We start from the raw sequence: 14193 nt of genomic DNA, 5'->3' as shown, positions 1-14193 counted from the left end.
TTGCGCTCGTTTGAATCGACCATTTGCTATATTGACCCGGTTCGGAGCCGAATGTCGCAAAAGTTTGACTTTTGCTTTGACTTCAGTTCTGACCCGTTTTAGTGAGGTATAGATATGCCTTAGGACCCTCTTAGGACCAGGTCACATGTTGGTCTAAACCTCTGTGATCGGTTCACGAGTTATCCGAGCCTTTTACGTGTTTCCGTTAATCGCCTAAAAGTTGACCGTAACGCCATTTTGAAAATAAAACGAGTATTTCGGACACGTGAACGGACCATAACCTTGCTTATTAAATTATAAGCATGTCCTTAAAGTTTCACGTCAATCCGAGGTCTAGAATGAGAGTTATGCTAATTAGCGCAATTAAAATAAACTTTTGTAATAAACGGCGCAATTAGCATGACGCCTATCTAAACCAAGATTTCGTCACCAAAACTTTTACCCACTGTTATAAATTAATAGTTTGGGAATTTTAAAGATTTTTAATAATTTTTACCTCGCTCATAACCTGCGGTTATGGCTACGGTTCGGTAAATACCGAATATCCCTTTTCGGCCAAAACTTGAGTTCTACAAGGTCTTTTGACCCGATTCCAGTTGCTACTGATTTTAAATAATAAATAAAGTATTTTAGACTTTATAAACTGTTCGGGAACCTCAGATTTTCTGTAGAACTCGAAAAGCTCTTTAAAAGTCTTTAAAATGACCGAAAAGCCCCTACGGGGCATGATATTAACTTAAACTCGTTACGGGCCTCACGGGAGGTATCCTACTGATACCACAACCTCTTTAGGGCATATTGACTTAGGAAATAAGCGTAAGACTCCCATGGTAAACCGTTTCGCCTATTGCGCGCACGGTTCGGCTTATGAAACTAGTTTTCATAAATTAGCCGATACGGGTCAAATTATATTATTTGAACCCCAAAATCCAGAGTGTGAACCTTGAACCCATATAAAACAAGTCTCTGAACTTGTTTGGGGCAGAATCACATTCCATTCTCAGTTTTCGCCTTTTCACGCGATTAAACCGTATTCACATATCGGAACCAACCGGTCTAGGCTACGGCCATTATAAAGACTCGTTAGGATTCTAAGAGGTTAATTAAAACCTTCGTTCCAGATTAGGAGCCCCGGTAAAAGCTATCGGCGATTTAATCGAATTAAGGATATATACTTGCAAAGGTAAATACTTTAACTTATTTCCCCTATATGGGCTTGGGTTACGGTATATTAATACCGCTTGATTGAGCATTATATTTTTCCATCGCTTAGGTGGTTAATTAAATAATATGATCGGCTCATTTAAACAGTTTTGTTTCTTAAAAGCCTTTGGGGGGTTTAATGACCGTTGTCCCGGATATCCTTGGCATCATTTTACGAAATGGCCACGACCATCGACATCCCGGTGTAGGCGTACACCCGGTATACATTGTCGACATTAAATTAAAAGACGTAGCCGTTGGTTTTTATACTACGGTTTTACGCAATGTGGTGTGTCTATAAATCTTTAACCCGGCACGACCCGGGCTACTGAACGCATAAAAGAACATGTAAAACGTTCACAAGATTTTAATAATTTTCCCAAGTTATAAAAGAGTTTGTGCCTTGTGCATTCAAATCAATTTTTATGAACATTTTCAAATGTGTCAGTTGAATGTATTTACCAGTGTAAACTGACGTATTTTCCCCAAAAAGATTAAGTGCAGGTACTATACGAAATGGGCCGGTATAGGCGTCCTAAGCATCGTACATGGTCTCGCAAACTCGATGCTGCATCTGAATGAACAATAATTTATTATTATTTTGATCCGCTGTGGATATATTCGACTTCTGTAATACATTTGATATTACAACCAGAGGTTGAAGTATATATTTATCTTAAGCTTCCGCTGTGCATTTATATAATTGTGTGGTTTGACTATATTGTTGCCAACATCGTCACGGTAATCCCCCACCGGGCCCACTGGTGAGACACGTGGAAAATCGGGGTGTGACAGGTTGGTATCAGAGCCAACATTGAGTGAATTAAACACTATCCTAATGTGTTTAATCTCAATGACACAATTGCACATACTTGAGTCTAGACAAGAACTTAGGACAAATTCGAATTGTTATTCCAATTTTGTCTTTTCTTTTATTACTGGAATTTAAAGTTTTATAAAGCAGGAAAATGCCACCTGTTATATTCCGAGGAAGAGGAAGGGGAAGAAGAGGCAGAGGAGATGTCGTGACACATCACGATAACGAAGCTGGACCATCAGGTACAAGACATCCTTCAATGACACGGAGTGAGGAACCACAACGACGAAGAGATCTTTACGAACCCGCGAGGCATTCCACCTCGCACAGCTCGACGCCATCTTATCGGCACTCCTTTGGGCCAAACTCAGAGAATGATCCCAACAACCCACAACCTTCCTTCATACCTCTACAACGTTCGGTATCGCACCGAAATTACGACGACCCTACTCCATACTACATAGGTCAGTTTAATCCGGCTGACTACATACAGGAACCTTCAGGCTTTGTTCCATTAGGGCCACAAGATCACTTCTCTGAAGACCATATGGATGAAGATACTGATCCAACTGAACCTGCCCGTGGTACGCCCACGCATCCGATAGAAGTCTCTGATGGGTCATCCTTCCATGGCACACCCTATCAGGGACCAGACAGTTTCCAAGCGTTGTTTGACCGACATGAGTGGTACTACACGCCACCTCAACAGACATCACAACAACCGCGACATCCACAGGATCCCTCTGAGGATTCACGCTTTGAGGCAGTTACGCCACCACCTCCGCCACCGGCACAACCAGTAATACCTGATCCGCCAAGGCGTAAGAGGACGAATGCGCGTATGTCCACACGAGGAGGAGGGGGTATCCACTTCAGCACCCCTCGACACTCTAGTAGTAGCCACTATCCGCCACTACAAGAAGAAGGACCTTCAAGTCCTATACAGGAGGCGAACTCCGCACCAGCTGCACCAATTTCGCCACCATTTGGGTATGACCAACCCATACCTGCTTACACGGGTCCAACGGCTTACAACCCGTTCGAACCGTCACAAGCACAATACAACTACAATTATGAACGCGACCCATATGTGGTGTCGGCTAGATATAATGCGCGCTACCCTGACGGAGCTCATGGGAACATGGGACCCCCGGACTACTCAGCTCATGGGTATCCAATACCTCCCAGACCCCCAGTTCCGCAACACGCGCCACAACCACGATTCTCTCCTCCTGAACAGGAAGAGATACTCCATCGACTAGATCGTGTGGAGAGAGAGTTCGAAGAAGAGAAAAAGAGCCACCGAGGATTTCTCAAGGGCTTGGCAAACCTACTAAAGGGCAAAAAGAAGAAACGTGACCACTAGCCCTTAATAGTTGTACTAATGTAATTTCTACTTTGAAATAAGTCCCTGCGTGGACACTTATCGTATTTCAGTCCCTACGTGGACTTATCTTTTAGTCCTTGCATGGACACCTATCTTGTATTAGTCCCTGCGTGGACTTGTCACTTATTTTTAAACCTCTATGGAGGTATGTACTATTTGAAAGACCCGTTTAGGGCAATATGTAATTGTATTTGAGATTTTGGAATGTATGTTATGAGTTTTGTTTTAATATGTAAGAAATAAATCAAAACCATTCCTTTTAAATTGATCTGCCTAAATAAAGAATCTTACGAGTGAAACCTAGCCTGGTGTCTTTTAAGATCCGGTCAAGATGGTAGGACTTAATTAAAAGATTCAGATTCCTTGTTAACCGCTGCAAGCATGTTAACAACCATGGCAGATGTGATTCGTTAAAATCACGCACGTCATTCTTATACAGTAATCCCTTAAGGATTTCAAAACCCAACTAAATGATTTATAAATCCTGGGTTAAATCACCAATGAAGGTGATCAATTATATTAAAACATCCATTAGTGATGTAGTGCCTACGGGCCAACCTTATTAAAACATCCATTAGTGATGTAGTGCCTACGGGCCAATCATATTAAACCATCCATTTGTGATGTAGTGCCTACGGGCCAACCCTATTAAAACATCCATTAGTGATGTAGTGCCTACGGGCCAACCATATTGAAACATCCATTAGAGGTGTAGTGCCTATGGGCCATAATAATTGTCTTATAAAGACAAAAGGCAGTGGTGGTCTATGACTCTCTGTCAGAAAGAGATAAAAGAACTACGGTTCAAATCTCTATGCCTTTGATTCTCTGAAATCTCGGCTAATAATATAAAACATCCTCGTAATTAGGCTTTATGCCGCCAATGTTATTGATATAGCTAAAATAGGATATATTCAAATCCTAAGATTTAATGAGTAATAAGTTAACCAAATATGGTCTCTGTTACCATGGTTGACAAATTGTCATGAAAGACAATTATATAATGAACTTCTAAAATTTTGTTATCTTCTGTAACAGATTCAAGTTACAATGGCGGATCCCAACGGAGAGAATAGCCATACTAATGATGATGACTACGACAATGCGCCAGTGCATCTGACAGCTGATTGTGGACAATGGTACTTGATAAAAGGTTGTTTGAATTCTTGCCAAGTCAAGGTTTGAACTCGATTTTCTCCAATCTCCTTACTATACGAGTCCCACCAATCTTTAGCCCTTCGCATGAGTTGCCCCGTGGCAAACATGACTTGGTCTTCCTTGTCACAATGACTCCGAATGAATACCCCTTCCATGTTAGCTATCCATCTTTGGCATTCTATGGGGTCGATTTCCCCGTCAAAGGTCGTAGGCTTACATGCCATAAAATCCTTGTAGGTGCACCGTCTTGCCTCTTTCTTGCCTTGAATTCCGGCTATCATTTCCTTCAATTCATCCACCTTGCCCGTGATCATGTTTTCTACCGTACTAAGTACTTGGCTCTCCACCTCTTGTGCTAGCCTTGAAACATTTGCATCAATTGCCTTCGTTACTTCATCGGAAATCATCTTGTTTAATTCATCTCGAGTTATACGTTCGGTAGTATGCGTATTTCCTCCACTTGCCATCTACAAATAAACATTCGTGTCAAGTATTATCACATTCGTTCTCCTCATCGTTCTATATACTATTCATTCTTAATAACTCATTCTCATAAGTCATAAACTTCTTAAATCTTTCCTTACAACATTCTAAGACATTAGTTACTTCATTCTTTTATATACATGACTTCCGTTCTTTTACACATTCGTCATTAAAACACGTTAATTATCTTAAATTCTTAGCTTCATAAACAATTTGAGGTGTTCTTTAGGTTAAACGAAGATTTAAGACTGAATTAAAGGTCTTTGCATAACAAACAAACAATTCAGGAAAAGCAGACAATGAGGGGCCGTCGCCGACGGCACAGGTGTGCGTCGCCGACGGTCCTCAGAAAGTTGCGTCGCTGACTTTAGCCCGTAGGCAGGAACTTAAGCCGTCGGGTGAAGGGGCACCGTCGCCGACGGTATAGGGGTCCGTCGCCGACGGCCTTTCTGATGTGCAGGCGCTGTAAAACCAAAATTTTCATTCCCAGCCCCCTTTTCCAACCCGAAGTGGTCTCGGGCAGCCCCGAAACCTTCCATAGAGCACCTTAACGTTCCCAACCATGTTACACCAGCAACTAAACCATAACCCAATCCCATTTCTATCTATAAACATAAAATCTTTAAATCACTTACTTGCGTGGCGCTTTGGATCGAACACATTTTCACAAGAGCTTTCGGTTTGAGTTCGAGCACCACAGCCTACTCGAATCTCTCAAACCTAGGCTCTGATACCAACTTGTAAGGGCCAAAACTTAAAAGACTCTAATGAACTTCATTCGGAGAAAACACCAAACGGGTCAAATAATTCATAAGCAAAAATTCTACATTTAACCATAACATGACTAACTAGGAGATGTTAAGTAACTTACAACCCAACATTCCATAAACAACTAACATTGTCTTTGACTACGAGTTTGACATCTAACAACGAACAAGTTTGTTACTTACAAAAAGACCCATTTACCAAAAGTATATTTAACAAAAGTTTTGACCCAAACTAATATCCTTGCGGAAGCGTGCATCATGGGCGTGTTCGATCCAAGCAGCGTCATTTAGCAAGTCGCTTTACCTACATACAAGCAATCCGTTAGTCGATCTTATTATAAGATTTATACAACATCAATTGTAAATATGAACCTCAAGTTAACCTCTTAAACCTTCTTTCTAAACATAAGCATCTTTAATTTCACCCATAACCCTTCTAGCTCATTTAACCCATACCTTGATTACATAACGGCTTACCATAACTTGTTACATAATACAACTTCAATCATTAAACAATAGTATACTACAACATTACATTATAATGATAATATGTAAGCTATAACTTACCTTTATCGTTCTTCGTTTGAGACTCGGAACGGCTTGTGCTTTCCTCCTTAATTCCTACAATCCATAATTACATACTCAGTATCATGTCTTTCTTTCCATTCCCTTGTTAATAGCTTTAATTTCACAACTAGCTAATTCTCTATTCTAGACATTTAGCAATATATAACACATGTTCAACTCATTCAAGCATTTTGACAAACACTTGGTGTGCATACCATTAGATAAGCATAAGGTACAAGTTTTGTATGCATAACATGACTAGTTCATGACAATAACATCAATATCAACAATTTCAATCAAAATCTCATACAACCTTTACCCTAATTCGATTCCACATAATATCATTTCGTTAATAACATCATCATACAACATAAATGTACTAACCTACACCGAAATTCCATGTTACATATCACTACCATTCTATCATAAGTGGGTTTTTCATGTTCAACATCAATTCATCCAAATACAAGTGTAATTTGTGTTCTAAGTGATGCAATCAACCATAAACATCCAACTTCTCATATAGATTCATTGAATTGTTGGAACTCTATACATTCATAACCATCAAAACATGAAATTCTTGTTACCTTATGCTTGAATGGACCTAGAAGATCAAGAATCTACCAACATGCAAGAGTAATTGTCTTGATTAGGGCCTCAATTTGTGCAATATAGTGAAACAAGAAGGGGGGTTTCATCCTGTGCTTGCTCCTGGCGACATAAACACACGCATATGTGTGTTTGTTTGTGTTAATTGTTCATTTAATCTCCTAACTTCTTTTATTTACATTTTCCCCCCTCCATGTATGCTCACTTACTTTTAAATGGCTCATAACTTACTCAACCTAGTTAGTAAACTTCTAATTCACATTCTCACTAATCTTACATTCCTAGTTATTTTTATAACGTATCATGGCAACGTACATAATTAAATTTTGGGGTGTTACAAGTCCACCCCCCTTAAAATAGGTTTCGTCCCCGAAACCCAATTACGTACCAAACAAAAACGGGTAGAACCTTCTCATCTCGTTCTCCGATTCCCAAGTGAGATCCGACCCCTTTCGGTGTTGCCATTGAACCAATATTTGCTTAACTTCTTTGTTGCGAAGAGTCTTTATCTTGGAATCCTTTATGGCTACCGGTCTTTCTATGTAATTCATCTTCTTGTCTATTTCGATGTCTCCAAGAGGTACGTGAGCCGCTTCATCCGTTAAACATTTCCGCAATTGTGACACATGAAAAGTATTGTGGATTCCTTCTAATGATGGAGGTAGTTCTAATCGATAGGCTACCTTTCCAATTCGAGCTAGAATCTTAAACGGTCCGATATATCGGGGACCCAACTTTCCTCGCTTACGAAATCGAATTATTCCTTTCCACGGAGACACCTTCAAGAATACTCGGTCCCCCACTTGGAACTCAATAGGGCGACTTCTTGTATCTGCATAGGACTTTTGTCGGTCTTGCGCTGCTTTTAGTCGGGCCCGTACAACGTCGATCTTTTCATTGGTTATCGCCACTACATCTTTTGGTGCGAGTTCCCTTTGCCCTACTTCTCCCCAACAAACCGGGGTTCTACATCTTCTTCCATACAGCATTTCATACGGTGCCATTTGTATGCTACTTTGGTAGCTATTATTATATGAAAATTCTACTAGCGGTAAATGTTCATCCCAATTTCCCCCGAAATCCATCACGCATGCTCTCAACATGTCTATGAGAGTTTGAATCGTTCGTTCGGATTGGCCATCCGTTTGCGGGTGGTATGCGGTACTTAGATGCAATTGAGTACCCATTCCTTCATGAAATTTCCGCCAATAGCGGGAGGTGAATCGCGTATCCCGATCTGAGACGATAGACACCGGCACACCATGGCGGGAAACGATCTCATTCACATAAACTTCCGCTAACCTCTCCGAGGAATAGGTCTCTCGAATGGGTAGAAAATGGGCGCTTTTGGTAAGGCGGTCAACAACGACCCATATTGCATCATGCCCTTTCTTGGTTCTTGGAAGTTTGGTCACAAGATCCATAGCCACATTCTCCCATTTCCACACCGGAATTTCTAAGGGTTGTAATTTCCCGTAAGGTTTTTGATGTTCCGCCTTAACTTGAGAACATGTCAAGCATTTAGATACATACTTGACAATGTCGCGTTTCATTCCCGGCCACCAAAAATTTTCTTTCAAATCTCGGTACATTTTAGTGGCTCCCGGATGAACTGAGTAACGGGACTTGTGTGCTTCTTCCAATAATAAGGTCTTTGCTTCACAGTATCGCGGTATCCAAACTCGCCCAAACCTTGTTCTTAATCCGCTCGTGTTTGCTTCAAGTTCACTTTCAAACCCTTTCGTTCTTTCACCTTTCGGATCGCCTTTATTCAAGGATTCGTCTTGCTCCTTTCGTATCGTTTCAAGAAGGGTTGGTGTAACTATCATTCTCATCGATTTCACTCGAATGGGTGGTGGGTACTCCTTCCGGCTTAACGCATCCGCTACAACATTAGCTTTTCCCGGATGGTAAAGAATGTCGCAGTCGTAATCTTTGATCAACTCTAGCCACCTTCGTTGCCTCATATTGAGATCTTTCTGCTCAAAGAAGTATTTAAGGCTTTTGTGGTCCGAATAAATGGTGCATTTCGTTCCATACAAATAATGCCTCTAAATTTTTAAGGCAAACACTACCGCCGCCAGTTCGAGATCGTGGGTTGGATAGTTAATTTCATGTTGCTTTAGTTGTCTTGATGCATAGGCAATGACCTTGCCCCGTTGCATCAAGACACAACCCAACCCTTGATGAGATGCATCTGCATAAACCACTAAGTCTTCTGTTCCTTCTGGCAGCGTTAGAACGGGGGAACTTGACAATTTCTCCTTTAATATTCGAAAAGCTTTCTGCTGATCATCATTCCATTCGAACCTTTCTTCTTTCTTTGTTAGTTTAGTTAAAGGGAGGGCTATTTTGGAGAAGTCTTGGATAAATCTCCGATAATAGCCGGCTAGACCTAGGAAACTTCTTACCTCACCTACATTCTTCGGGGGTACCCATTTCATCACGGCTTCTACCTTAGAGGGATCCACTAAAATCCCCTTTTCGTTAATTACATGTCCCAAAAACTGCACTTCCCTAAGCCAAAACGCACACTTAGAAAACTTAGCATATAATCTTTCCTTTCGAAGCGTTTCGAGTACCTGACGTAAATGACTTGCATGTTCAGACTCGCTACGAGAGTATACTAAAATGTCATCAATAAACACTATGACAAACCGGTCTAACATATTTCGGCATACCCTATTCATTAGATCCATAAAAGCGGCCGGAGCGTTAGTTAACCCGAATGACATTACCAAGAATTCGTAATGTCCGTAGCGAGTTCTGAACGCAGTCTTAGGTACATCCTCTTCCCTTACTCGTACTTGATGGTAGCCCGATCGCAAGTCGATTTTTGAGAACCAACTTACCCCTTGTAGTTGATCAAAGAGATCATCTATTCTCGGAAGTGGGTATCGGTTCTTTACCGTGAGTTTGTTAAGTTCACGGTAGTCGATGCACATTCTCATCGACCCATCTTTCTTTTTAACAAACAAAACAGGCGCTCCCCACGGGGATACGCTAGGGCGTATGAAACCCTTGTCAAGAAGTTCTTGTAATTGGACCATTAATTCCCGTACTTCCGCGGGTGCCAACCGGTAAGGGGCTTTGGCTACCGGTTTGGCATTTGGTTCTAATTCGATACGAAACTCGACTTCCCGCTCGGGTGGAAGTCCCGGCAATTCGTCCGGAAATACATCCGGGTATTCATTTACTACCTTAGTATCTTCAAGTTTTAAAGCTCCTAATTTGGTATCGACTACATAGGCCAAAAATGCTTTACTTCCATTCCTCACGTACTTAATGGCTTCTAGGATAGTGTAAAATTTTGCTCCTACTTCCCTTTCCCCATGAATGGTTACCCGTTTCCCTTTAGGGGATGTCACATGAATAATTTTGTTTTCGCATAAAATTTCCGCGTGGTAACGGGATAACCAATCCATACCTACCACTACTTTAAATTCTCCCAAAACCATGGGAATCAAATCAATATCAAAATCTTCATCATCTATGGTGATTTTACAACCTCTACATATTTCGTGCAAAAGGTAACTCTTACAATCGGCAATTTCTACTTCGAGAGGTGTACACATTCTTTCTATCGTGAATAAAGGGGAACGTACAAGCTCACTAGAAATGAATGACCTACTAGCTCCGGTATCAAATAATATATACATGGGTATAGAGTTTATCATATAGATACCTGAGACCACATTCGGGTGAGCTCTTGCTTCTTCCATGGAGATTTGAAACATTCTTCCCTTTGCTTTCGCAGTTTCTTCTTTCTTTCCTTCTTTCTTCGGCCCTTGTTTGAGCTTTGGGCAATCGGCTTTCACATGGCCCGATTCAGTACAATTGTAGCACACCCTCTTGGGATTCGGACAGTTATAGTACGGATGCCCTTCTTGCCCGCAATTGTAACACCCCTTCCTTCCCAATAAGCATTCACCGGAATGGGGTTTTCCACATGTTTTGCATCGTGGGAACCCGCCTTTGGAAGCTTCCTTCTTTCCTTGATCTTGCGTTTTGGGTTTCTTGGATGAGCCTTGAGTTGACCCCTTCTCGACTTGCCTTTTCTCCCCACGTTCATCTTGCCTCTTTATCTCGATTTCCCTATCCCTTGCTAAATCAATGATCTCGTCCAAAGTTTCACATTTGGAAGGAGTTATGAACTCCCGAATTTCAGCTTTGAGCATGCCATGATAACGAATAATCTTCTTCCTTTCTGTCCCAACTATTTCTTCACAAAACTTCAGCTGATCGAGGAAAGTGTTCGTGATTTCATTAACTGATTCATCCCTTTGTCGTAATCGGAGAAAATCTTCTTGAATCCGATCCACAGCTGATTGTGGACAATGGTACTTGATAAAAGGTTGTTTGAATTCTTGCCAAGTCAAGGTTTGAACTCGATTTTCTCCAATCTCCTTACTATACGAGTCCCACCAATCTTTAGCCCTTCGCATGAGTTGCCCCGTGGCAAACATGACTTGGTCTTCCTTGTCACAATGACTCCGAATGAATACCCCTTCCATGTTAGCTATCCATCTTTGGCATTCTATGGGGTCGATTTCCCCGTCAAAGGTCGTAGGCTTACATGCCATAAAATCCTTGTAGGTGCACCGTCTTGCCTCTTTCTTGCCTTGAATTCCGGCTATCATTTCCTTCAATTCATCCACCTTGCCCGTGATCATGTTTTCTACCGTACTAAGTACTTGGCTCTCCACCTCTTGTGCTAGCCTTGAAACATTTGCATCAATTGCCTTCGTTACTTCATCGGAAATCATCTTGTTTAATTCATCTCGAGTTATACGTTCGGTAGTATGCGTATTTCCTCCACTTGCCATCTACAAATAAACATTCGTGTCAAGTATTATCACATTCGTTCTCCTCATCGTTCTATATACTATTCATTCTTAATAACTCATTCTCATAAGTCATAAACTTCTTAAATCTTTCCTTACAACATTCTAAGACATTAGTTACTTCATTCTTTTATATACATGACTTCCGTTCTTTTACACATTCGTCATTAAAACACGTTAATTATCTTAAATTCTTAGCTTCATAAACAATTTGAGGTGTTCTTTAGGTTAAACGAAGATTTAAGACTGAATTAAAGGTCTTTGCATAACAAACAAACAATTCAGGAAAAGCAGACAATGAGGGGCCGTCGCCGACGGCACAGGTGTGCGTCGCCGACGGTCCTCAGAAAGTTGCGTCGCTGACTTTAGCCCGTAGGCAGGAACTTAAGCCGTCGGGTGAAGGGGCACCGTCGCCGACGGTATAGGGGTCCGTCGCCGACGGCCTTTCTGATGTGCAGGCGCTGTAAAACCAAAATTTTCATTCCCAGCCCCCTTTTCCAACCCGAAGTGGTCTCGGGCAGCCCCGAAACCTTCCATAGAGCACCTTAACGTTCCCAACCATGTTACACTAGCAACTAAACCATAACCCAATCCCATTTCTATCTATAAACATAAAATCTTTAAATCACTTACTTGCGTGGCGCTTTGGATCGAACACATTTTCACAAGAGCTTTCGGTTTGAGTTCGAGCACCACAGCCTACTCGAATCTCTCAAACCTAGGCTCTGATACCAACTTGTAAGGGCCAAAACTTAAAAGACTCTAATGAACTTCATTCGGAGAAAACACCAAACGGGTCAAATAATTCATAAGCAAAAATTCTACATTTAACCATAACATGACTAACTAGGAGATGTTAAGTAACTTACAACCCAACATTCCATAAACAACTAACATTGTCTTTGACTACGAGTTTGACATCTAACAACGAACAAGTTTGTTACTTACAAAAAGACCCATTTACCAAAAGTATATTTAACAAAAGTTTTGACCCAAACTAATATCCTTGCGGAAGCGTGCATCATGGGCGTGTTCGATCCAAGCAGCGTCATTTAGCAAGTCGCTTTACCTACATACAAGCAATCCGTTAGTCGATCTTATTATAAGATTTATACAACATCAATTGTAAATATGAACCTCAAGTTAACCTCTTAAACCTTCTTTCTAAACATAAGCATCTTTAATTTCACCCATAACCCTTCTAGCTCATTTAACCCATACCTTGATTACATAACGGCTTACCATAACTTGTTACATAATACAACTTCAATCATTAAACAATAGTATACTACAACATTACATTATAATGATAATATGTAAGCTATAACTTACCTTTATCGTTCTTCGTTTGAGACTCGGAACGGCTTGTGCTTTCCTCCTTAATTCCTACAATCCATAATTACATACTCAGTATCATGTCTTTCTTTCCATTCCCTTGTTAATAGCTTTAATTTCACAACTAGCTAATTCTCTATTCTAGACATTTAGCAATATATAACACATGTTCAACTCATTCAAGCATTTTGACAAACACTTGGTGTGCATACCATTAGATAAGCATAAGGTACAAGTTTTGTATGCATAACATGACTAGTTCATGACAATAACATCAATATCAACAATTTCAATCAAAATCTCATACAACCTTTACCCTAATTCGATTCCACATAATATCATTTCGTTAATAACATCATCATACAACATAAATGTACTAACCTACACCGAAATTCCATGTTACATATCACTACCATTCTATCATAAGTGGGTTTTTCATGTTCAACATCAATTCATCCAAATACAAGTGTAATTTGTGTTCTAAGTGATGCAATCAACCATAAACATCCAACTTCTCATATAGATTCATTGAATTGTTGGAACTCTATACATTCATAACCATCAAAACATGAAATTCTTGTTACCTTATGCTTGAATGGACCTAGAAGATCAAGAATCTACCAACATGCAAGAGTAATTGTCTTGATTAGGGCCTCAATTTGTGCAATATAGTGAAACAAGAAGGGGGGTTTCATCCTGTGCTTGCTCCTGGCGACATAAACACACGCATATGTGTGTTTGTTTGTGTTAATTGTTCATTTAATCTCCTAACTTCTTTTATTTACATTTTCCCCCCTCCATGTATGCTCACTTACTTTTAAATGGCTCATAACTTACTCAACCTAGTTAGTAAACTTCTAATTCACATTCTCACTAATCTTACATTCCTAGTTATTTTTATAACGTATCATGGCAACGTACATAATTAAATTTTGGGGTGTTACACCTAAGCCGAAGATCGAGGATCTTCCTGTCATTTCTGAATACCCCGAGGTTTTTCCTGAAGAACTACCTGGTTTGCCA

General features: G+C 40.5%; 1 protein-coding gene and 2 long non-coding RNA genes across 3 annotated transcripts; all 3 read right to left on the bottom strand.

The window, feature by feature from the left end:
• Positions 1-5927: 5927 nt before the first annotated feature.
• On the bottom strand, positions 5928-7074 carry LOC110926444. Its single transcript, XR_002585229.2, has 3 exons — positions 6970-7074; positions 6383-6436; positions 5928-6119 (listed from the first exon to the last, which is right to left on the bottom strand). It is a non-coding gene; the product is annotated as an uncharacterized LOC110926444 (long non-coding RNA).
• Positions 7075-7371: 297 nt separating this feature from the next.
• Positions 7372-7995, bottom strand: LOC110925330. Its single transcript, XM_022169285.1, has one exon. The coding sequence runs from the start codon at positions 7993-7995 to the stop codon at positions 7372-7374; it is 624 nt and encodes a 207-aa protein (XP_022024977.1).
• A 4717-nt stretch (positions 7996-12712) lies between these two features.
• LOC110926455 lies at positions 12713-13859 on the bottom strand. The gene is made up of 3 exons (XR_002585239.2): positions 13755-13859; positions 13168-13221; positions 12713-12904 (listed from the first exon to the last, which is right to left on the bottom strand). It is a non-coding gene; the product is annotated as an uncharacterized LOC110926455 (long non-coding RNA).
• Between the last annotated feature and the right edge of the window lie 334 nt (positions 13860-14193).

Source organism: Helianthus annuus, chromosome 17 (assembly GCF_002127325.2).
Source record: "Helianthus annuus cultivar XRQ/B chromosome 17, HanXRQr2.0-SUNRISE, whole genome shotgun sequence".
NCBI lineage: Eukaryota > Viridiplantae > Streptophyta > Magnoliopsida > Asterales > Asteraceae > Helianthus > Helianthus annuus.
Note: the sequence above shows the minus strand (reverse complement) of the source record. Positions and strands in the feature narration are given on the sequence as shown.

What these genes read in the sequence shown, in the direction of transcription:
- LOC110925330 (XM_022169285.1), bottom strand. Translation starts at nt 7,995, where the DNA reads ATGGCACCGTATGAAATGCTGTATGGAAGAAGATGTAGAACCCCGGTT.